The 25,740-nt window shown below is 36.6% G+C and overlaps 1 protein-coding gene across 14 annotated transcripts in view; it reads left to right on the top strand.

Annotated features, from left to right (window-relative positions):
- METTL4 (methyltransferase 4, N6-adenosine) overlaps positions 1-24,001 on the top strand; it is a 29,507-nt gene extending 5,506 nt beyond the window's left edge. For 7 of the 14 annotated variants that reach the window (XM_086373073.1, XM_086373074.1, XM_086373077.1 and 4 more), the window contains 6 exons: positions 3,349-3,718; positions 6,195-6,264; positions 12,346-12,520; positions 14,897-15,003; positions 15,387-15,481; positions 20,542-24,001. In XM_086373073.1, coding sequence (XP_086229199.1) covers positions 3,349-3,718; positions 6,195-6,264; positions 12,346-12,520; positions 14,897-15,003; positions 15,387-15,481; positions 20,542-20,687 — 963 coding nt within the window. In that variant the 3' untranslated portion in view covers positions 20,688-24,001. The remainder of the gene's footprint in view (positions 1-3,348; positions 3,719-6,194; positions 6,265-12,345; positions 12,521-14,896; positions 15,004-15,386; positions 15,482-20,541) is intronic. The other 7 variants (XM_086373081.1, XM_086373086.1, XM_086373078.1 and 4 more) reach the window with 3 other exon arrangements.
- The last annotated feature ends 1,739 nt before the right edge of the window (positions 24,002-25,740 follow it).

Genomic DNA, 25,740 nt, shown 5'->3' with positions numbered 1-25,740 from the left:
TTTCACATAAACAAACTTATGCTGTATGAGTGTGGTGATATCTTATTGAGGTTTTTAGCTTGCATTTCCCTAGTGACTAATAATGTTGAGTCTTTTCATTGCTGTACCTCCTACATTCTTTGTTAAAGTTGTTTAGGATTAATGTTGATTCATCCTTGAATATTTGATGTAATTCACCAGTGAGATTATCTAGGCCTGGAGTTTCCTTTTGGGGAAGGTTTTTTAGTAACAATATCAGGTTCTTTAATAGAGCACAGGGATTTTCAGATTTTCTGATTTGCTTATGACAGTTTTGGCAAGTTATATTTTCCAAGAAACTTGTCCATTTCATCCAAGTTGTCAAATTTATTGGCATGACGTTGTTCATAGTATTCTTTTTCCATGCTTTTAATGTTTATAGGATTTGTGATGATAAGTGATCACCCTTTTCATTGCTATGTTGGTGATTTGTATTCTTTCTTTTCTAGCTTGGGGCTTGTTTTTTGGTTGTATTTTTCAAAGAACCAGTCTTTAAAAAAATTTTTTTGGTAGTTTTTTTTCTTTTTTGTGGCTATACATATATATAACATGAAATTTACCACTTTAACCGTTTTTAGGTGTACAAGTTAGTGGCACTGAGTACATTCACATTGTCTAATCATCACCATTATTTATATCCAGGATGATTTTGCCATCCCAACTGAAATTCTACCCATTAAACAGTAACTCCTCATTTCCTCTTCCCGCTATGTGCCACATTTTATTTATCTGTTCTGTTCATCCACATTTGGGATGTTTCTACCTTTTGGCTGTAGTGAATAATGCTACTATAGACATGAGTGTGCACATAAAACATGTATATATAAACATGTGTAAACACATACATGTTTATGCACTCACGCAGAAACATGAGTGTCTCTACTTTCAGGGTTTTTTTGGAATATACCCAGAAGTGGCCTTACTGGATCATATGATAATTCTGTTTCTAATTTTTTGAGGAACTGCCTTAGTGTATTCCGCAGTGGTGGTACCATTCTGCCTTCCCACCAGCAGTGCATAAGCATTTCCAGTTTCTCCATATCCATGTCAGCACTTATTTTTGTTTTTATTTTTTTCGGTTGCCATCCTAATGGGTAAGAGTGGTGTCTCATTGTGGTTTTGATTTACATTTTTCTGGTGATCTTTGATGTTGAACATATTTGTAAGTGCTGTTGGCCGTTTGTATGTCTTCTTTGGAGAAATGTCTGTTTATGTCCTTTGCTCATTTTTAAATTGGGTTTTTGTTGTTGTTTTTGGAGTTCTTTTATATTCCAAATATTAATCCTTTATCAGACACATAAAGTGATGTCAAGTATATTCAAAGAACAAGCTTTTAACTGAGTTAATTTTCCTTATTGTCTGTTTTCTATCCTGCTGATATTTGTCCTCTATTATTTTCTTCCTTTTGGCTTACTTTGCTTTTTTTCTGTTAATAACTTCTTAAAGTAGAGCCTTTTGTCAGTGAGTTTAGATCATTTTTCTTTTCTAATATAAGCATGTAAAGCTGTAAGTTTCCCTTGAATTGCTGCTTTAGTTGCATTCCATGTATTTGGATATGTTGTATTTTCACTTTCATTCACTTCAAAATATTTTCTAATTTCCCTTGTGATTTGATCTTTGACCTATATGAATTATTTAGAAGTCTGCAATTTCATTTTCAGATATTTGATGTTTATCTTAATATCTTCTTGTTATTGATTTCTAGCTTAAATCCATTGGAGTATAAGAATATACTCTGATGTCAGTCCTTTTAAATTTATTGAGTTTTATTTTATAGTCCAGCGTGTGAATTATCTTTGTGACTGTATTGTGTGCTATTTTTTATGTATTTTTGAATATGTATTCTTTAGTTGTTGGATACAGTGTTCTATGAATGTCAGTTAGGTTAAGTGGATTGATAGTGTTGTTCAGAACTTCTGTCTTTAGAGATTTTTGGTTTATTGGTCTATCACTTGTTGGGTAGATTTTGCTTGGGTGAGTTTAGAATGAGGATTTTAGTCTAAGGCTGATGATTATTTCCTTTTACTGACACAAAATCTGTTATGCACCCAATACCCCTGTCAAGAACAATGATGCACTGTCTGAGATTTTACTTTATTTGGAAGCTAACAAGTTAGCGAGTTTAGGTCTAAGATTTTATTAAAACAGATTTAGATCAAAGTATTAAAGTAACGAGTTTATTAAATTAAGAAGTCACATGTATGTACTGATCACTGCTCAGCTGGAAACTTGACCTTCTGCAACTCTTAAGAGCTCTCTGTCTGTGCAGCTCTCTGCTCTGGTGTTCTCCCTGCAAACTCTTGCCGCCTTGGCCTTTCCAGACTCCCAGCTCTGGTTCCTTGGCTCCGAGAGACTGCTGGTCTCTGAACGGGTCTCCTTCCTGTCCTGCTACATGAAAACTTTCTCAAGGCAGTAAGCTGGAGCAATTGGATTCTATTTTTATTTAGGGAGTACAATTCTGGGGCTTCCCAGGTGGCGCAATGGTAAAGAATCCGCCTGCCAATGCAGGAGATGCAAAAGATGCAGGTTCAGTCCCTGGGTTGGGAAGATCCCCTGGAGGAGGACATGGTGGGAGAATGTCAGCCATGGAGAATTTTTGCCTGGAGAATCCCATGGGGAGAGGAGAAGCCTGGTGGACTACAGTCCATAGGGCCGCAAAGAGCTGGACATGACTGAGTACATAATACATGTGTAATTGTATTAATAATAATATTCTGCAGTGCTTGACATCCACCCAAAGTCTGAAAGCCTTTTTTCTGAAAATAATTTTTTAAAAGTAATTTCAGATGAAAAGTACTCCATCTTATCCAGAAGCAGTACTGGCTTTTACTTTTATAATTATTTTGGTTCTGTTATTGCAAAACTTATTTAATATATTCATTTTATAGAGTTGACTTTTTCTTCTTTAACAATTCAAGCTATATTTTTATGAAATCAAAGATATGTTTATTTTAAAATTAATAGAAAAATTAAGATTAAATGTGATTAAAACTTAAGTCTTCTTATAGATTAGAATTTTCACTTCTAGAAGCATTATCAAATTCATCTTATAAATTTTTAAGGATTTTTAAAGATATATATTGCTTGGTTATTTAGTTTCCAGTGAGTTTACGAGATTTGTATTATTCCACAGTTAGGAAATAGCCATTCAAAGGTATAGTCACACTTTCTTTTTCTTGTAGTATAAAATTATTTTATTGTAAGCATTAAGAATGTTGGTTTTAATCCATAAGTTGAAATATTCAAAGCGTAGTAGGAAACTTTATTATTTAGAAAATTGTTTTAATGTCAGTGATGTTTTAATAATATACTTAAAAAATTCTCTTACAGATCAGGGGGCTGATTTTGGATGGATCTTCACAGTTAATCCAAGAAGGTCTCACAAGTGGCTTTCTTCATTCATGTTCTGAAAAACCGAACAAGTGCAGTGAGCCCATTACTTTACCACTTGATACCTGTAATTTGTCAGAATTATGTGAAATGGCAAAGCATTTGCCTTCTCTGAATGAAACGGAGCTTCAGACGTTACAGTTGATGGAAGATGATACCTCTGTTACAGAGCAGGATTTGTTTTCACGGATAGTTGAGAATACCTCTGGCTTTACAAAAATTATTACTTTAATGGGACAGAAATACCTGCTGCCACCAAAAAGCAGTTTTCTTTTGTCTGACATTTCTTGTATGCACCCACTTCTGAACTGTAAGTAGTTATTATGTTTATTGTTAGATAATTTTTCTGTGGCCTCAAAAGTCAAGAGCAAGTCTGAATGTTGAATGAGCATCAGCATTTTGTGAATAGGGTGAATAATTTTCTCTGTATTTTCTTTTTTAATTTAAGACTTTAAATTCAGTTTTAAAGTGCTGACTTATGCTTTAAAAATTAAAAAAATAAATCTTACTACAAACAAAGTATCAAAAACTTAACTAGTCCCCAAGAGGATAAATATAGTTACTGCTCTATACTTAGGAATTCAGGGTATAATTGTGTTTGACCAAGTAATTTTAACTTTTATTCATAGCAAAGTAGAAATGCTTCAGATATGAATGTTAATTCCCAAACTATTCTTAGCCTTTAAGCTATTTTCAAGTTTATTATCTAAAGTTTCTCAAAAGTATTTTCATGTATAAAGTTGAAAATTTAGATATTGATGTTCAGAGTTATCTACATGTAAATTTGAATTTAGATTTCTGAAGCTTAACTATGAGTCTTAAGCTTGAAACTATGAGACTTGAGTCTTTAGACACCTCACAAAACTGAGCTGTTTCCTAATCTATAAAATGGATATGATGATACCTACTTCTGAGGGTAATTTTGAGGATTAGTTGAGATAATTTGCATCACAAGCTTAGCTCAATGATATGTTTCCAATAAATTATAACTATCATAATATTCTAAGGGATGAGATAAGAGGTATAGTGATTAAATTGAATTTAATCTGCTATATACTGTTACTTGTACATTTTGGAGCAAAATTTTAAGTTATTAAAGTAACATAGCTTATTAATGAAAAGCTTCTTTTAATTACTTTCGAGTCATTTTAAACATGAGTGGTTATTCATGTCACAGTGTCATAAATTCTTCACGGTAAATGACAAGATGACAAAATAATGAGAAAATCATGCAATATTTGAACATTTTTCCCCCCCAGTCTTTCTCATCTTTGTTACTCTAATTGTTTAACAGCCATTACATCCTTATTTTAATTTGCATTCTTTTGCTTACTTATGAGATCCTCCATTTACAAAAAGATACCTTTGTGTATAAAAGGGAAAGGGACAGTTTTTCCTTATAGTAAAATCCCAATTAATAAATGTAGGTGGAATGATGTAACTAGGAAATTCCCGTTTGACACATAGCATAGTACTTGGGTGTCAAAATAGTGGGTGAAAAGATGAGATGCAGGATATTTGCAGAGTCTTCAAGTATGTCCCTGCTGCTGCTGCTGCTGCTAAGTTGCTTCCGTTGTGTCTGACTTTGTGCGACCCCATAGACGGCAGCCTACCAGGCTTCTCTGTCCATGGGATTCTCTAGGCAAGAACACTGGAGTGGGTTGCCATTTCCTTCTCCAATGCATGAAAGTGAAAAGTGAAAGTGAAGTCGCTCAGTTGCATTCGACTCTTAGCAACCCCATGGACTGCAGCCCACCAGGCTCCTCCGTCCATGGGATTTTCCAGGCAAGAGTACTGGAGTGGGGTGCCATTGCCTTCTCCTAAAGTATGTCCCTACCAGATAGTTAATAATTACTGAGGTAGAACTGGAGAAACCTGGCTGACAGCACTTTAACCAAACAAATGGCTCAAGGTGGTATCACTAATCATGAGACATTCTGACACCCTGTGCTTCCTGCTGATGACCAGCCAGTAGTAGTCTTCAAAAGTATTAAGGTCAAAAAAGATAAAAACTGAGGAACTTTTCCACATTGGAAGAAATTTATGAGACATAGCTATTAAATGTGATTTTGCTGGGGATCCTGGACCAGGGAAAAGGATACTAATAGACAACTGGGGACATTTTATCAATATTAAGGTCAGTATGTCAGTTAAGAAATTTAAGTTTTATTTCATGTAAAAAGTGAAGAAAAAAAAAGCAAAAAACCCCACATCCATCCTGTGTTTGAAAGGACCATTTTAATATAGCTGCCAAGACTTACATAGGGCATTTACAAATCATCGATGTCTAGCTAGGGGCTTCCCAGGGGGCACTAGTGGTAAAGAACCCACCTGCAAATGCAAGAGAAGAGATGCGGGTTCGATCCCTGGGTTGGGAAGATCCCCTGGAGGAGGGCATGGCAGCCCATTTCAGTATTCTTGCCTGGAGAATCCTATGGACAGAGGAGCCTGGCAGACTACAGTCCATAAGGTCATAGAATCAGACATTACCGAAGTGACAGCACAATGTCTAGCTAAGGGAGCTGTAGTTATTTTTAGGAAGGGTGCAACAGGTGCAATTACATTAAAATCCCAGAGGTACTAAATTATAAGGGGAATCTCAATTTTTTTGGATGAACTATTCTATTTGAATAAATGCCACAAATCCTTTTTTTACCAGCATATTTAAATATATTTGCCAGCATATTTATGTCCATAGTGAATGCACTTCATTGTTGAAGAACATGTTTAGTTTTTAAAGTGATACAAGTAGAAGGTATTTTCTGAAATCCTTTCTTTGTTTTCAGGTAAGAAAACATATGATGTGATTGTGATAGATCCACCATGGCAGAACAAATCGGTTAAAAGAAGTAACAGGTAAGTGTATCTGTTACATATGCTTTCTGAAAGCTATTGTTGTTTGTGCATTATAGTTACATAAACTGAAAGTGTTACTTTATGGTACAAAGTGTCTGAAAAACTAAAACACTTTAGTTTTAAAAGTTTAATTCCATTAAGTGGGTAGGTTAAGTAGGTAAGTCTCTTAAACTAGAACTATATATAGGTATAAGAATGTTAAAAATAATATATTAAAGATGAAGGTTGCTGACTGAATTAGTTCAGAAATGTTTCTATAACACCAAAAGACAACATTTTTGCTTTCTTTGGGGCTTCCCTGGTGGCTCATATGGTAAAGCGTCTGCCTGCAATGTGGGAAACGGATTCAATCCCTAGGTCGGGAAGATCCCCTGGAGAAGGAAGTGGCAACCCACTCCAGTACTCTTGCCTGGAAAATTCCATGGACAGGAGCCTGGTAGGCTACAGTCCATGGGGTTGCAAAGAGTCAGTTGCATGACTGCGCAACTCCACCTTTCATTTTGCCTTCTTTGATATCAAATTCTAAAGTTTTGAACTATGTGCCAAAATATAGTATTAGTAATATGCTATGAATGAAGTTGTCTAATTCATTCTGAATTTGTTTTAATTTATGCCACTGTTCAGTTTATGTAACCTTTTAGAGTGATAAGTTCAGTTAGTAAATAAGACGAAGTTAAATAGCTTTTCAAAAAACTAAAATTTCCCCTCTAGTTCCGGTGAATATCTTCGGTTATATTTCGTCTCACTTTTCAGTCTTCTAGACTGAACAATTTCTGTTACCTTGACTTAAACTTCATATGAAATTTCTTCTTCTCCACAGTTATCTTCAGTTTCCTTATGTTTTTTGTTTATGAACTGTACCAATAATTGGATTTTTTCCTCTTAAAAGTTGCAAGGATCATACAAAGAATTCATCTATCTATTCTCTATATGTGTGTATTTGTGTGTGTGTGTGTGTGTGTAGATATCTGTATATATATATATATATATATATATATAATTTTTTTCTGAACAGTTTGAGAATAAGTTATTTAGGAGAAAGAGTAAGTTACTCTGAAATATTTATTCTGCATTTCTTGAAAACAAAGATATTTTCTTATATAATCGTAGTACAGTAATCAAAATAGGTAATTATTTTCCTTTTCAATTTTATAGTTTCTTTTATTAATAAGAATCACACAGGGAGATACTGTAATTGTTGATGCATTGTTCCCAGTTTTACCATCTGTAATAGGCAAAATAGTTTCTTTCCATCCCCACCCCCTACCCCTGTTCCACACTCCCTTCCATGTCCTTATCTTAATCCCTGGAATTTATGAGTATGTTAGGATACATGGTAAAGAGAAATTAAAATTCCAAATGGAATTAAAGCTGCCAAGGAAAAGAGATTACTATGCATTACATAGATAGGCCAGTCCATAGCATATCATAGATAGCGGCCATGAGGAGATCCCCTACGTCCAAGGTCATGAGCTGTGGCTGTGCTTTGCTGGACTGGCCATGAAGAGATACCCCATGTCCAGGGTCAGAGAAACCCCAGTAAGATGGTAGGTGCTGGAATGGCTGTGAGGAGATACCCCACGTCCAAGGGCAAAGGAGAAGTCCCAGCAAGACAGTAGGAGGGGTGAATTTGTGTTTAGAATCAAACCCCATTCTCACCAGAGACGCTCAGAGGGCATAAACAAACCTTGTGTGCACCAGGACCCAGGGACCCCACAGAGACTGAGACAGAACTGTGTTTGAGCATCTCCTGTGGAGGTATGGGTCAGCAGTGGCCTGCCACAGGGACGGGGGCTCTGGGTGCAGCAGACCTGGATATGGCATAAGCCTTCTTGGAGGAGGTCGCCATTATCCCCACCACAGAGCCGCCAGAACTTACACAGGACTGGGAAATAGACTCTTGAGGGCGCAACAGAACCTGTGCACCAGAACCCAGGAGAAAGGAGTGACCCCACAAGAGACTGACCCAGACTTGCCCGTGAATGTCCAGGAGTCTCTGGCGGAGGCGTGGGTCGGTGGTGGCCTGCTGCAGGGTTGGGGGCACTGAGTGTAGTACATGCATGGGATCTTTTGAAGGAGGTCATCGTTATCTATATTACCTCCACCATAGTTTGGCCCCAGGTAAACAGCAGGGATATTTCCTCTCAGCGGCTTGCCACTCCAGCGCCACGCATTCAGGTATGACCTAAATCAAATCCCTTATGATTATACAGTGAAAGTGAGAAATAGATTTAAGGGACTAGATCTGATAGAGTGCCTGATGAAATATAGATGGAGGTTCATGACATTGTACAGGAGAAAGGGATCAAGACCATCCCCAAGAAAAAGAAATGCAACAAAGCAAAATGGCTATCTGAGGAGGCCTTACAAGTAGCTGTGAAAAGAAGAGACGTGAAAAGCAAAGGAGAAAAGAGAAGATATACCCATTTAAATGCAGAGTTCCAAAGAATAGCAAGGGGAGATAAGAAAGCCTTCTCAGTAATCAGTGCAAAGAAATAGAGGAAAATAATAGAATGGGAAAGACTAGAGATCTTGTCAAGAAAATTAGAGATACCAAGGGAACACTTCATACAAAGGCGGGCTCAATAAAGGACAGAAAGGGTATGGACCTAACAGAAGCAGAAGATATTAAGAAGAGGTGGCAAGAATACACAGAAGAACTGTACAGAAAAGATCTTCATGATGCAGATAATCACGATGGTGTGATCACTCACCTAGAGCCAGCCATCCTGGAATGTGAAGTCAAGTTGGCCTTGGAAAGCATCACTATGAACAAAGCTAGTGGAGGTGATGGAATTCCAGTTGAACTATTTTAAATCCTAAAAGATGAAAGTACTACACTCAATATGCCAGCATATTTGGAAAACTCAGCAGTGGCCACAGGACTGGAAAAGGTCAGTTTTCATTCCAATCCCAAAGAAAGGCAATGCCAAAGAATGCTCAAACTATAGCACAATTGCACTCATCTCACACGCTAGCAAAGTAATGCTCAAAATTCTCCAAGCCAGGCTTCAGCAATACATGAGCTATGAAATTCCACATGTTCAAGCTGGTTTTGGAAAAGGCAGAGGAACCAGAGATCAAATTGCCAACATCTGCTGGATCATCGAAAAAGCAAGAGAGTTCTAGAAAAACATCTGTTGCTGGTTATTGACTATGCCAAAGCCTTTGTGTGGATCACAATAAACTGTGGAAAATTCTGAAAGATGGGCATACCAGACCACCTGACCTGCCTCTTGAGAAACGTGTATGCCGGTCAGGAAGCAACAGTTAGAACTGGACATGGAACAACAGACTGGTTCCAAATAGGAAAAGGAGTACGTCAAGGCTGTATATTGTCACCCTGCTTATTTAACTTATATGCAGAATACATCATGAGAAACACTGGGCTGGAGGAAGCACAGGCTGGAATCAAGATTGCTGGGAGAAATATCAATAACCTCAGATACGGAGATGACACCACCCTTATGGCAGAAAGTGAAGAACTAAAGAGCCTCTTGATGAAAGTGAGAGAGGAGAGTGAGAAAGTTGGCTTAAAGCTCAACATTCAGAAAACTAAGATCATGGCATCTGGTCCCATCACTTCAGGGGAAATAGGTGGGGAAACAGTGGACACAATGACTGACTTTATTTTTGGGGGGCTCCAAAATCACTGCAGATGGTGACTGCAGCCATGAAATTAAAGGATGCTTACTCCTTGGAAGGAAAGTTATGACCAATCTAGACAGCATATTAAAAAGCAGAGACATTACTTTGCCAACAAAAGTCCGTCTAGTCAAGGCTATGATTTTTCCAGCAGTCGTGTATGGATGTGAGAGATGGACTGTAAAGAAAGCTGAGCACCGAAGAATTGGCACTTTTGAACTGTGGTGTTGGAGAAGACTCTTGAGAATCCCTTGGACTGCACGGAGATCCAACCAGTCCATCCTAAAGGAAATCAGTCCTGAATATTCATTGGAAGGACTGATGCTGAAGCTGAAACTCCAATACTTTGGCCACCTGATGCGAAGAGCTGACTCATTTGAAAAGCCCCCGATGCTGGGAAAGATTGAAGGCAGAAGGAGAAGGGGACGACAGAGGATGAGATGGTTGGATGGCATCACCGACTGAATGGGCATGAGTTTGAGTAAACTCCAGGAGTTGGGGATGGACAGGGAGGCCTGGCATGTTGCAGTGCATGGGGTCACAAAGGGTCAGACACGATTGAGTGACTGAAGTAAACTAGCATATTTGTAGATAGGAGACCTAACTGAGGGAATTTCTTTTTTCTTTTCTGTTATTTTTCTCTTCTCCTCTTTTCTTTTTCCTTCTTCTCCACCCATCCTCCCCCAAGTCTTTTCTCTTCTTTCTTCCTTTAAAAGTGTATAGTATGTAGAAAAACAATAACAAAAAAGTGAATAAAAAATAAAAGTGTATAGTATAAGCATATTTATAGGCTGATAGTAAGAAACTACTAGAGAGGTTGAAAATACAGAAGGAGGAGAGTACTTAGCATTACTGATAGACTAGAAGATGGGAATAAACACAGCTGGAGGGATATACTTTAAACACATGAAACCATGCTGTTTCCTTTAAGAGAAAAATAAGAGAAATAGGTAAGTGAAGGTGTACAATGAGGGTTATTATACACCCTCATCATACACCTGGCAGAGGGTTAGGTGGTTGAAAGAGTCTAAAGACCTTTATTTTGACTGATATTTGGCATATTTCATCTGCCAAGAGTGTGTTTGGGCAAAGGACTTAAGAAGAGATGAGAGTTTGTAGTAGTTGACCAAGGGTAAGTAAAATAATTGATGAGTAGTTTTGAGAGCCTGAGAATGGATTGCCAATTTTCAGTTTAGCATTTTTCTCCATCTGATTTTTTTCTGTATGAAGTTGAATAGAATTGTATTGAATTGAATTTAAGATTGGAGGTTTGCAGGAGTTGTAGAGTTAAGGAGTAAGGGGCTGGTGATCATAGTTAGTGCATACAATTGTATTTATTAGGGGAAGAATAGTTGAGCATGCACATTATTTAGATTGTCCTTTGACATCACCCAGGATACTTGCAAGATTTATGTTGGCTAGGCATAAAGATCTTAGAACTTAAGTTTTTATTGAGTATGGAGAGTGAGGATGTAATGGGTTCCATAAGAAGGCTGGAGGCTAGATAGCATAATTCTCAAAGAGAAGGAGGTTTCACACAACGGTAAATGACTGACAGCCTGAAACTGGAGGGCAGCCAGGAGAATACCGGCCTCTCCTTTCATGACTGTGTATGTTGGGATTGGACAAATGACCACGCTGGTTTGATGGGGTGTTATGGAACAAGTAGAGTTCTAACAAGAGAAACTAGACATTGTACTACTGATGGCCAGGAGGTTCAGGGCTGTAGAATTTTTTTGTAATGAAAGCATGAGTGTTTCAGAGAGCTCAGTAGAATTGACTGAAGGATGAAAGAAACAGGATGATAGATTGAGTGTTGGAAATGTGGTGGGATATTGAGACAGTTTCCAGAGTGTTAATGGAGTCTCTGGGCTTCCCAGATTGCGCTAGTGGTAAAGAACCTCCCTGCCAATGCAGGAGATGTAAGAGACACGGGTTCAATCCCTGAGTTGGGTTGGGAAGATCCCCTGGAGGCGGGCATGGCAACCCACTCCAGTATTCTTGCCTGGAGAATCCCATGGACGGGGGAGCCTGGTGGGCTACAGTCCATGGGGTCCCAAAAGATTTGGACACAACTTAGCGAATTCACAAGCACATGTGTAGTGTACAGATCATCACAAGATGATATTTGCTTAATTTTATATGGTATAAAAACATATAGAAAATATTAGTAAAATTACTGAAATGTAATACATTCAGAAGTGATAAAAAAATATGGCCTGATCATTTTGAGTTAGTAAAAATGAAAAGTGGTATTTCCAACTTATCTGTGAAACAGCATGTCCACTGGGTGTCACTGTGGCTTTGTATTTAGTTACACAAATAAAGAATTGTAGGAGCTTTGTGTTTGTGGAATCAGTGTTATACAGGTCCTCTCCTTGCTTATTTTTCTCTTTGGCCTCGATTTTGCTAATATTTTTTTCTGTTTATTTTTAGATATAGTTATTTATCACCACTGCAGATAAAGCAGATCCCTGTCCCTAAGCTGGCTGCTCCAAGCTGTCTTGTTGTTACGTGGGTGACAAATAGACAGAAGCACCTGCGTTTTGTCAAGGAAGAGCTTTACCCGTCTTGGTCTGTGGAGGTAGTTGCTGAATGGCACTGGGTAAAAGTAAGTTCCAAAGTTAACGTATCCGTTAACTTTATTTGTTCATAAGGTGCAATGTACAAGTCACATAAAGATAGCTCCTACTTTTTAATGTTTAACATGGCATCACTCTACTTCTTCAGCATGGTCTAATTAAAACATTTACTTTGCTGCTAAATACCTTTGTCTTCTTATTCTCAAGGCTTTTTACCTCTTTGTTCTGTATCTTTTTGGAGTAGAACCCCAAACTCCTGGTCTTAGGAAATCACTCAGGTAGATATCAGGATGACATTTTAAAGAGCTCTGATGGTCTGTAGTTTAACAGACAATAAGCAAAAACCTTGGGGGATTTGTCCATCACTAAACATAGAAATTGTCTTACTGTTGATCTTCTTCCTCTTTACTCATCCAAAACTTCAGCTGCCCTTTGTGACTTTTTCTTTTTTCTTTTCTTTGTCATTTTTTCCCCCTTATGTTGCTGGGGATGGAAAGGAAAATAGCAAAGAAACCTAGTGTGGAAGAGTTGGGAAAATGCTGGAAGCAAGGCCTTTTATACTGTGAATCTTAACTGTGTTCCTCAGTGCTTGTTTTTGAAAGAAATGATTCTAACTCCTTAATGAGTTGAAAGGTCTTTAATATTAATCTTTGCTTGGTTTCAAGAATACCAAAAATATAGAAAAGTGGTGTGTTGTTCAAAGTTCATTGGCTGTCCTTTTAAAGATACACTGTCTACTTAAATGAATTCCGCAAAAGCCTCCTAAACTTTAAAAAAAACAAACCAGGTTTTAGGGACTGAATGTTTAACATTAATATTACTCGTCTATTCATTTTAGACAGAGGAGAGGTCTATGTTTAATGTGCTTTGTGTGCTTTGTAGTAACTGGGGTATCTTCTGAAAGCTGTGTACATTGTTTATTTGCACCTATTTTATGGCACTTGGCAAACAAGTGCTGATAATTGTTTGCTTTTACAGTTGTACTTTGGGCTTAGCTCTGGTTAATTTGCAATAGGATCGTTATGGGCATATAAAACTCCATTCTACTCTGTTACGACAGTCCTTTCCTTTCATAGTTAGAAACTGGGACCAAAGTCAGGAAAAGGTTACCTTCTGAAATTAAAACCAGTAAAATGTTAATACATGAAAACTAAGACTGTTCATTTCTGGTAGGAATCAGTTCTAAGAGGTGGTATGATAGTTTAAAACAAAAATATGTTTTACTTATTTATGAAATATATAAAATATGTAAAAATATGAAATACTTGTTAGGTGTTTGCACATATTGTTACATCAGATGGAGTAGTCTGCATTGAGTATAAAGGACATCCAAAGCATCAGAATTTGCCAGTGTTTATACAGCACTGTGTGGAATAGCTGTTGCTATTTGTAGGCCCTAGAGGAGATAAAAGGACTTTACTGGTTTGGTTTTTAGTACCTTGATATACGCTAAAGGATTCCATAGAGGATAGATATGAGTATTATGATAGTGAAAATATCTGCCTCCATGCTTAATTAACTAATTGAATATTATTTTAAATTGTGTTTTGAGTTTGATTAGTTGGAGTGAGTCTCTGGGAGTCTGATCAATCACTCCAGGATGAAATGATGAGATTGAATTTCTGGATTTTTAATGCCAAGAGGTTAGAACTTGCATTGTCTGTCTCATCAGTTCCCAAGCTACTTTCATTATTAATTTTAGCTCTTGACAGTATTTAATGACACTGTTTCCTATAAATAAAGGAAAATACTTTATCGTCATGTACTTAGTCACATTGCTAGTAATACAGGTAAATGTTATTTGAATGAACAAATGAATAAATGATGGCATGGTTTCTAGTAACATATTTTAATGAAAAACCAAGAGTTTTATGTGCAAGATGATAGAAATTTAAAATAATTTTTTAGTCGTGTAAAGCTGCCCTGCCCACTATGGTATGGTATGGTGTGGTGTGTCACTAGCTATGTGTAGCTCTTCAGCACTTGAAAGGTGACTGGTCCACGTTGAGATGAGCTAATAAATGTCACATTTTGGATTTAAAATACTTAATATGAAAGACTGTAACATACCTCAGTAATTTTTTGAATTGGCTACATACTAAAATGATAATATTTTAGATATGTTACATTAAATTAAAAATAATTTAAAATTAAAATATAGTTAAAATGAATTTTGCCTCATTCTTCTTGCTTTTTTTAAATGTTGGTACTAGAAATTTTAAATTACATGGGCTTCCATCTGTGGCCCACATTATATTTTTATTGGATAGCAGTAGCCTTGAGGTTTAATAATTCTTTTTCTTTGGTAGAAACTGTATACTGGAAGGAAAAAAAAACAATCCTTTCCTGGTGTATGGGATTTACAGGTGTATGGGTTGTTTTTGTTTCTGTCTCCTTTTTGTCAGATCACCAGTTCAGGAGAGTTTGTGTTCCCATTAGATTCTCCACACAAAAAGCCTTATGAAGGTCTTATATTGGGAAGAGTTCCAGAAAAAGCTGCTTTACTGTTAAGGTAGGAAGGGTGATTTTTCAAAATTGTATAAATGTATTAATTTTCAGGCTTTCAAAACTTAACACAGTAATCATTGGTTTTCCTTAGTTTTTACATTTTTGAAAATCTGGAAATGGCCCAAACAAGAAAAGTGTGAATGCTAATGGCACATGAAATTGTATATTATCATTTGCTTTATCTAATGTGCAATAGTTATTATTGTAGAAGAGAAAACTATCTGAAATTTCTTAATACTTAAATTGTTGATTTCCATTATTATTTCTCTTCTTAAATTATTATAAATGGAGGTGCTATTTGAAAGGTGAAAAGAAATCAAAGACAACTGTGGCTTAAAAGTAATAAATTGTCCTTTAAAATACAATTACATTGTTGTTCTGTTTCAGTAGGAATGCAGATGTAAAAGAGCTGCCCATTCCAGACCACAAGTTAATTGTCAGTGTGCCCTGTACGCTCCATTCACATAAGCCACCTCTTGCTGGTATGTTTCTATAAAATAGAATTGTTATGACTTTTATGAAATTGACAAAAGGATTGAATGTTACATTTGAATGGTCTAGAGATTTGGAAATTCAATACGATATGTGTTATTTTAATTAATATTCTAAAATCATATAGAAGAATTGGTGAGATAGAGAATTGATTGTTGTTGTTGTTGTTTTTTTTTTCTTTTTTTGCTCCAGAAACCTTTTATTGTTTGCATTTGGTCCCTGGCTTTGGGGAGAGGGCTCCAGGTGGTTAACCAGGGAGGGGCTCAGCCAGAGGCCCTGACATCAAGTGGGGGAGCCTGGCCTTCGAGCGGAGCTGGGCTTGCTGGCCTCTTGTGCTGTGGGAGTGTCAGCCTTTCCAGGAAGTACCAACCTGGCTGGCCTGCAGAGGTTGGTCAGGTGGTCACCACATCCAGGAGGTGGCGCTTCAGGAAGGCAGAGAGATGGGGGATCTATGTGGGCAGAACCCAGGGCATGCAGATCCAGAGCGGCCTTCTCCAGGCCTGTGGCGGCATCCAGTGCTTTGTCCCACTTGTCTGGGGGCGGCTCGGGCGTGTCAGGGAAGAGGAGGACGCTGCCGCTGCCACTGCGCTGGCTCTGCATCTTCAGAGGCTGCCGGGCCAGCACATGGGAGGAGCGGGGTCGGGAGCCCTCCAGGGGCACATCGTGGCCTCGAATCAAAGCCCACAGAGAGGTGGGTGTTGGAGACCCACCCAGCAGTGGCTGACCACCTCCTCCGCTGGGTGGAATAATTCTTATGGGTCTTGGAGCGCATCATTGTGGTTGGCAGTAAGGGGCTCACCGCAAAAATGGTGCTGAATGGTCTTGGAGGTTGTGACCTGAAAGAAGTCTAGAGGGTGGCTGGAAAAAGGGTCTGTTAGGTCCAAACTCTGTTGAAGCGGAAATGGAGCCGTGTGAACACCCAGGTGACTGTGTAGACTCGTCTTACCTTACCTCAGTCTTTCTTCTCCCACTGTGTTTTAGGGTCCCCTGACTAATGGGGCTCTTATCCCATCACTGGCGCAACTGAGTAAAGACTGGTGGTACTTCTGAGGACTGTAGTTCTGGGGTCTTTATTGTATTGTCAGGGCTCCACCCCTTGCTTGTTCTAAAGCCTAGAGCTTAGAAAGCAGTCAGAGAGATGCTTACAATTCCCTTGATATATGGTAGACAGTCTCAGTTTTATGTTGAGTAGTGTTGCTTTTCTGAACCGTTGGAAAGGTAGTAGTATCCTGCAGTTCTTACTAGTCTTAATGCTTTAGTATGATGTTCATCATTTAATGAAACTAAACAGCAAGGAATAGTGGAAAGTTTTGGCTTTTCAGATTGACCTAAAAGACCTTGAATCCAGGCTCTGCTACTTGAGCGAGGTACTCATAATTTTCCACCTCAGAGTCGTCGTTTGAAGAGCGAATAATGATATTTAGTCTTTCAGAGCTGTGAGGATTGGTTGCATTTGAGAGTCTGTCACACATAGTAGAAGATCAGTAAATGCTAAGTTTTTCAACTGAAAGAATAAAAAAATAGGAAGGAATATAAGTCCCTGAGAAATACTAAATTTGACATTCAAAGTTCATGAGCTAGGATACATAGGAAGGTGAATTCACATTCCCAAAAGGATGTTTATTGGTAACACTCCAGATTTCTTATATCTTAGATTTCCTATGCAGAAGAGTCTTTAGTGTTAATTCATTTGAGAAATATTCAGATGTCTACCTGTTGATCCATTTTTTGACCTAGAGGCATTCTCAGTGAATAATTGCCTTTAAACTTTGGACTATGATAGAGTCTTTAATGCAAGTAAACATTTGACTTAAATGGAAAATCTGTACTGTTCTTTGAGAAAAAAATTATGTTTGCTACCAGTTATACTCAGTGGAGGAAATCTAAGTTGTATTCTTCTCATTGGAATTTTCTTTATCATTTGGTGAGTATCAAAGTTTAATAAAGGGTTTGTCTTTAGAGCTTATTTTTTTTACTTTTAAAAATCCAAAAGCCAGACCCAAAAAACCTTTCATTCCCAAATGATGGTTAAACTATTTCTCAATTCATTTTACACAGATTATGTTTAAAGATGAGTCTTAAGATACAAGGTTTTATAAAATAGTGATTAAAATTAGTGTTTTATTACTATTAATAAAAATTAGCCCTATATTTTATAGCTTCTATTTATGAAGTGCAGTTCTTCTGTATTCCCAGTAGAGAGCAGCACAAACACATTTTTAGGATTGAGACTATTTAAAAAGAAAAGTTAGATTTTGGGGAGAAATTTTTTGCATGATTCAATATATGTAATTCTTATGTTTTGGTGAAGTACTGGTAGACAAGCAGTATTTATAATCCTTTATTTTTGAGTTCATGTTTCTGTATAGCAAGTGTCTGTGTTTTGGATGTAGACCTACATGAAGCCATCAGAAAGCAACTTTCAGATTTCTGCCTATGTTTTACTCTGAAATTATAACCCTAGGATTTGGTATAATACATGCTGTCTATGTAATGCTTAGAACTTTTACATGTAAATATTCTTAAAGTGCTTTTTGCAAATTCACAGAATGAAATGATCTCCTCTCTCCTTAGCTTCTAAAAGCACCAAGGTGGTTTTTTTTTTTTTCAAACAAGTTTTAGTTTGTTTTTTCTACTGCAAAATATAAAAAACACCAAATTGGCAGCATATTCCATATCAAAATGATGCATTTACTCTTTTTAAGTTTTGAAATTTCTTCCTGTAGATTGAAACATAAGCCAACAATAGCTATGGCTTTCCAGCCTAATGTAAATTTATAATCTTTTAAGTTTAAAGATTTAAGGTAGGAATATAATGAAATAAAAGTATTTGAATCAAAATTTTGTTTTTTATATTGCTCCTTAGAGAAATTTCTGCTGCTTTTCACTGCTTTACTCACTAACAGTTTGTATGAGATTCTATGCACTGACATATGAGTACTTTCCCCCCAGCCGCCTCTTGCTCCCAAGCAGAAGGGGAATGAACTAGCTATATATAAATTATTTCCTCTCCATTGGTTAGAAGTATGTTTTACTAATGCCAGATGTTATGTAATTATTTATATATATGTCATATTTAAATTTATACATGTGAATTTACTTTTAAAAATTGAGATATAAATGCCATAGAACACCATATTAGTTTCAGGTGTGTAATATAATGATTCAAGGTATATGTACATTTTCACTGATCACAATAAGTCTACACATAATTACAATGTTTTTTCTTGTGATGAGAACTTTTAAGATCTTGCATTTTCATTTAAATTGATATTTAAAATTAGTAAGAATAAAACATTTCCATTAATTTTCTTCTGTTTCTTTTGCTTTGTTTTGAAATTAAACATATGTAGTTAGCACTGTAAAAACTTCACTCCTTGATTTTCTGTGTTTTGCAACTAAAAAGGAAAAAAGTGATGCCAAAATGTGTTCCATTGATAAAGTGGGAGATGATAAATGGGTTTAGGTTTTATGTATTTTTTTCACTTCAAATACCTGACCATCTTTTTCTGTTAGTTTGTGAAGTCTTAGAAAACATGGATATCTGTTTCTTTTAAGTCCTGTAGCACTTATAATGGGTGCTCAGAAATAGTAAACATTTTTGATTGGCTGATTCCAGTTTGGATTCCAGTTTAAAATGCCAAAGTAGAGTCATTAACATCTTTGTACTGAAGAACTGAACAAACAAGCAGAAATAAGAAAACAAAACCTTGCTTCAGTATAATGTTAGACCACTTTAAAAGTGAGTTGAGCCTGGTGAGGCATTGAATTCATGGGGCAAAACATGGAAATGTGATATAAAAGTTTATTGTCCTTCAAGACTCTGGGGAAATGTTTCTCACTCAAGTTTAGTAGCATTTAGTTACATAGTTACGAAAGGACTAGAACTGTCATGTCAGCATCTCCTAGAAGCTATCAAAGTCCAGACTTGAGTTTGTTTGAGTTGTAGGCAATGAATACTTTTGATTCTTTGATTTTTGATAGACAGGATCAGTGCTTTCAGACAAACAATTACTTTGTTGTGAGAGCAACTAAAGAACATTATGAAATATAAAATTTTTCATATATTAGCTTTTAAATCTAATCTCTATGAAGTATTTCTAAGAAACCCTTATCATTCCTAAAGAGAATTTGATGGATTTCTTTAAAGCTCAATCCTATAAAGCCATTAGGAACTATATTTTGCCTGTTCTAATGACTTTTCATACTTGAATTGTTATTTTCATACTAAGTTCCTGTTGAAGAATAAGCTAACCAGCAACATGATCAAGGTTAAACTGATTTAAATATTTGTCATTCAAATGAACATGTGCTTAAAAAAAAGCTTCTGTTAGTGTAGATTACAGCTATTTAGCCAATGTATAGATGAGATGCCGTTTTCCCAACAAATACAATGTTCAGTAGTTATGAATATATTGAACAAGGAATATTTAACTGTAGAAATAATACAGTGAAATTTTAGGTAAAGAAGTATCTGTAATTTGGAAGTGAAGGAGTGTTCTCAGTACTGCCAAATTATAGCTGAGGAGGTAAGAGTTATTTGTTAGGTATATGTTCTGAATATTTATCTGTGTTTCCAACTCTTAACACTTAAGTATGTTTTTGTGGAGACTTACAATGATATTTATCTTAGTTTGTAAAGTGGATTGTCTTTGTATTATTCGTATGTACTTTTGTCCATGCATGGATTACATTTATTAAAAAATAAATTAAGCTAGTACTCGGGAGCTATGTCAGCATTATTGGAAAACTGAAAAGTCACCGGTGTGGGTGTTAAAATCTTCCTTTCTCCTCTAAAAATGAAAAGTGATAAATTAGGACTATTGAAAGTTCTGATGGTATTGTTCTCGATCTCAGGGGTGTTTATTTCAAATGACTTTCTAACTACAAATAGTGAAGTCTATGATGAAATCCTTGAAGTTAACTTGCTGTTTTTCTTTTTTAAGGAAACATCTCTGCTTTTCTCCTCTTAACTACTAAAGGACTTTGATTCCTTCCTTAATAATAATTTTTGTGTTTTTTTTTTTTTTCTTTTCTCGTTTTTGGACAGAGGTTCTAAAAGACTATATCAAGCCAGAGGGAGAATGTTTGGAATTGTTTGCTCGAAATTTACAGCCAGGTTGGACTAGTTGGGGCAATGAAGTTCTCAAATTTCAACACATGGATTATTTTGTTGCTCTGAAGTCTAAAAGCTGACTAGGCTCCTAAAATTGTGTTTTTCTTCAGTTTTTCCTCACTCCTTCTCCTTTCATTCTGATTTATATTTTCCTTTTTTTACCAACCAGTACGCTTAGAGATGTAAACAGAACTTTGCTTTTCAGCAAAGTGACTAGAAGTGACTGACCATCATATAATTTCAAGATGAATTTGACTTCAGGTGCACTAGTATTCCACATTATCCTGGACTCTCTACGAATGAAAGAAGTAAGCCGTTTGAAAGAAGGTAAGACTTTGTTATTGAAAAAGTTCAGAAAGCATGCGTTATGGACCTGAAGTCATAATTCTGCATATGGATGTGTTTTGTTTAGCCCACATGGTGGTGTAAAAAAAATTTTGAACCATCAGAGAATTTCAAGAAATCAGGAAATTTCACATACTAAGTCTTTAATTATCAGCAACTCTGGCTATACAATAGTCTGTACTTTTTCCTGACATCAGTCTGTGGGACCCAGTGATGCCAACTCATTCGGGAAGGGCCATGTACTCTCCAGCTTACTTCAGTAACCTTGCCCCATGCCAATCAGTTATATGTTCTACTTGACTCCTGTACAACCTGAATTTAGAACTTCTTGTTTAGTGTTACATTCTGGAAAACATTCAAAGACCTGTCAAGTACCACGTCATTGTACTGAGTTCATGAGACTTTTTTTGGAGGGTTTTAAATTGCATTCACGGTCACTTTTCAAGTACTTTTTACTTTTGCTTGTTCCTCTAGAAGGAAAAAAAAATTCTTATAATGTTATAAAGTAAACATTGCTTGAACTTAATTGATATTTATAGACTATTCCATCTGAAAGCAGCAGAATACACATTCTTCTCTAGTGCACTTGGAACACTCTATGGATGGATCACATGCTGGATCTCAAAACAAACCTCAGTAAATTTTAAAAAGTTGAAATCACATCAAACATATTTTCCAACCACAATACTATGAGATTAGAAATCAACTACAGGAAAAAGCTAGGAAAAACTCCAAAAACTGTGACATGCTGATGAAAGAGATGGAATATGACACAAACAGATGGAAAGACATACTTCTTGGATTGGAAGACTCAATATTGTCAAAATTACTATACTACCCAAGGCAATGTACAGATTCAGTGCAATCCCTAACAGATTATCAATAGAATTTTTCACAGAGCTGGAACAAAAATTTTAAAATTTGTATGGAAACGTGAAAAACTCAGGATATCCAAAGCAATTCTGACAAAGAAAAATGGAGTTGGAGAAATCAGGCTCCCTGACTTTATACTACAAAGCTACAGTAATCAAAGCAGTATTGTACTGGAACAGAAACAGAAATATAGATCAATGGAACAAGATGGAATGCCTAGATATAAACCCATGCACCTATGGTTAGTTAATCTACAATAAAGGAGGCAAGAATATACAATGGAGAAAAGACAGTCTCTTCAGTAAGTGACACTGGGAACACAGCTATATATTAAAGAAGGAAGTTAGAATATTCTCTAACACTGTACACAAGAGTAAACTCAAAATGGATTAAAGGCCTAAATGTAAGACCAGATACTATAAACTCTTATAGGAAAACATAGGCATAATAGTCTTTGACATAAATTGCAGCAATATTTTTTTGGATCTACCTCATAGACAATGAAAATAAAATAAAAAATACAGAAATGGGACCCAATTAAGCTTAAAAGCTTTTGCACAGTAAAGGCAACCATAAGCAAAGTGAAAAGACAACTCACAGAATGGAAGAATATTTTAATATTTGTAAATGAAGTGACCAACAAAGATTAATCTCCAAAATAATACAAATAGCTCTTGCAGCTCAATATCAAAAACCCAAAAATAACCCAGTCAAAAAAAAAAAAGGGCAGATGTAAATAGGCATTTCTCCAAAAAATACATACAGATGGCCAAAAAACACATGTAAAGATGCTCGGCATTGCTAATTTTTAAAGAAGTGAGGTATCACCTCACACTGGTCAGAATGACCATCATCAAAAGTCTACAAACAATAAAAGAGGGTGTGGAGAAAAGGGAACCCTCTTGCAGTGTTGGGAATGTAAATTGATACAACCACTATGGAGAATAGTATGGACATTGCTTAAAAACCAAAATCTACCATGTGATCCAGCAATCCCATTTCTGGGCTCATATCCAGAGAAAACCATAGTTCAAAAAGATACGTGCATCCCTGTGTTCACTGTGGCATTATTCACAGCAGTCTAAACATGGAAGCAGCCTAAATGTCCATCGACAGAGGAATGGATAAAGAAGATGTGATATATGTACAGTAGACTGTTAGCCATAAAAAAGAAATAATACCATCTGGGGCAATGTGGATGGACCTAGAGATTATTTTACTAAGTGAAATAAGTCAGAGAAAGACAAATTGCATACAATACCACTTATATGAAGTCTAAAAAGTTGATACAAATGCATTTATTTACAAAACAGAAACAGACTTACGGTCTTTGAAAACAAATATATGGTTAGCAAAGGAGAAAGGCTGGGGGGGTGGATAAATTAGGAGTTTGGGATTAACAGATACACAAAATAATCAACAAGGACCTACTGTATAGTACAGGGAACTATACTCAGTGTTCTAAAACAACCTATATGGGAAGGGAATCTGAAAAAGAATGGATGTATATATGTGTATAACTGAATCACTGCTGTACCCCTGAAACTAACAACATTGTAAATCAACTATACCCCAATGTAAAATTTAAATTAGAAAATTAAAGTAAAAAAGTAACCGCTGCTTATGATTGTGAAAAAATTTTATATCTTATTTCCAGATTTTCTACAAATATTTTTTTACAAGTAAAATATTTTTACTGGAATGATTCTTTGAAAAGCATGCTGACTTATGTGTAACCTTTACAATTTTTTTTGAGGTATATTTTTTCACAGAGTAACATTCTCCAGTTTTCAGTGTAGAATTCAGTGAGTTTTGAAGATGTATATATAGATGTCTGTCTACAACCATAAACATTATATAGAACATTTCCTTCATCCCCTGAAATTCATGTGTCCATTTGCAGTCAGTCATATCCTCCCACCTTTGCCATTGGCAAATAATGATTTGTTTTGTATCATTAGTTTTGCATTTTTTAGAATTTCATACAGATGAAAACATAGACTATGTAATCTATTGTGTTTGGCCTTTTAGCATTTTGAGAAAAGTGTTTGTACTATTTACAGATTTTCTATAAATGTTTATCTACTAAGTAAAATGTTAGATTGAAATGACTGACTGACTGTCAGGATTGCCAATTTGTTTGCTGATTTTGCCAAATAAAAATGCTGTTTTTGAAGTTTGTTCATTCTTTGAGTATGTGAGTTTCAGAGTCTTAACTTTGAGCCTTACTTTAGTTGCTGCCTTTGTTCTGACCTTGTAGATTCTATCTGCCTTGTCCTGTTCTAGTTAAGATTCTGGACTCAAACTCACTCTCACCAGAAAACCCTAGGCCCCCAAATCTTACCTTTTCAGGCTTGGAACTCTAGAGACCTATCTTCAGCAATTTTTATGTATTTGGCTTCAGAGAGACAATGGATTTTTTACTGACTGTGATTCAGAGGAGGATTATAATCACCTTAAAGGGCTTTCCCTTCATTGAAGACGCTGCTTGCTGCTGCTGCTGCCAAGTCGCTTCAGTCGTGTCCGACTCTGTGCGACCCCATGGACTGCAGCCTACCAGGCTTCTCCGTCCATGGGATTCTCCAGGCAAGAACACTGGAGTGGGTTGCCATTTCCTTCTCCAGAAGATGCTGCTTAATTCACCTCATTTGACTCATATCATGTCCCATTGGGTTACCACATGCTGGGAAGCACCACAACACTATTGGCATAGTTTTCTGGTTATCAGAGTTCTTTTACTTCAGTTATGTCACTTTATCCTCAAAGCAGTCTTATGAAGTTGAAGTTATAATGAGGGAACAGGTTCATAGAGGTGAGCCTACATGGTTAATAAGTGATAACCAAGACGTGAATTCTATTCTGTTTCCTCAGTTGGGACACTTCATGTTGTACCATGTTTGCTAATGAACTTGAGGTCTTAATAGTAAGCATTATCAGCTACTAATCAGGATCCACCATGTGGCCTGAAGCAAATTTAGAATGGTTCATAGGTAGTCATCCAAAATAACTTTTTCAATATATGATGCCAGTCAGTCTTGGATTTTGAACACAATATTTTTTTGTTAGGGATTTTAGTGACATTAGCTGGACTGACAGCCTGTGTGCTACTCAAGAGTCAGCTGGGCTGCTAAACCCTTTAACATGGGCTGTTAGCACATTTACCATGCAATTGCATTTCCTCAGTCAGAATAGCCATTTTTTAATTCACATTTTTAAGGAAGCCCTTCTGCAAGAGGTACTTGGACTGGACAGAAGTACAGGTGCAAATAATTTGATGCACCTTGGTTATCTGCCTTCAGTGTTCAATTGTGTAGACCAACCCCAAACTCCATAGAGAATCTTAAATTCATGACTCTATTGATCAATCTGCTCCAGCTTGAAAGCAAGTCAGAATACCAGAATACCATGATAATTTTATGGAATATTTCTTCTAAATATTCCGAGGAGTTAACCTAGATTTTCTAAGGCTTCTTGTGAACTTGAGTGAAAATTATTGGACTATTTCAGTATCAGTGCAAATACTTGGGGCTGTATAAAAATGAATTGATCTCTAGGAGTGGAGAGCATGAGGAAAACTTTCTTTCAACCACTTTTACGGATTAATTTTTGGCCTGGTCATCAGATAACTGTGACACAGCAATGAGGTAGCTTTGGATGACAGCTAAGGTGAATGAGTGGTCGTTTGTAGCCTTGAGGCCAGGCCACAGCTGTGAAAGCAAGTCCTAACCACTAGACCACCTGGGAACTCCCTGGAAGAATCCATTTTCAAGTTCATTCAGATTGATAGCAAAATTCAGTTGTTTCCTTGGGGGCCATTGGCTAGGAGTCAACTCAACTTCTAGAGGCTGTCCTCTGATCCTTGCACATGACTCCCTCCATCTTCAAGGTCACAGTAGCGCATTGAGTGCTTCTTAC

The sequence above is a fragment of the Bos grunniens genome, chromosome 24, assembly GCF_055505025.1.
Source record: "Bos grunniens cultivar Pamir isolate PY7600 chromosome 24, Bosgru_T2T1.0, whole genome shotgun sequence".
In the NCBI taxonomy this organism is placed as follows: Eukaryota; Metazoa; Chordata; class Mammalia; order Artiodactyla; family Bovidae; genus Bos; species Bos grunniens.
Note: the sequence above shows the minus strand (reverse complement) of the source record. Positions and strands in the feature narration are given on the sequence as shown.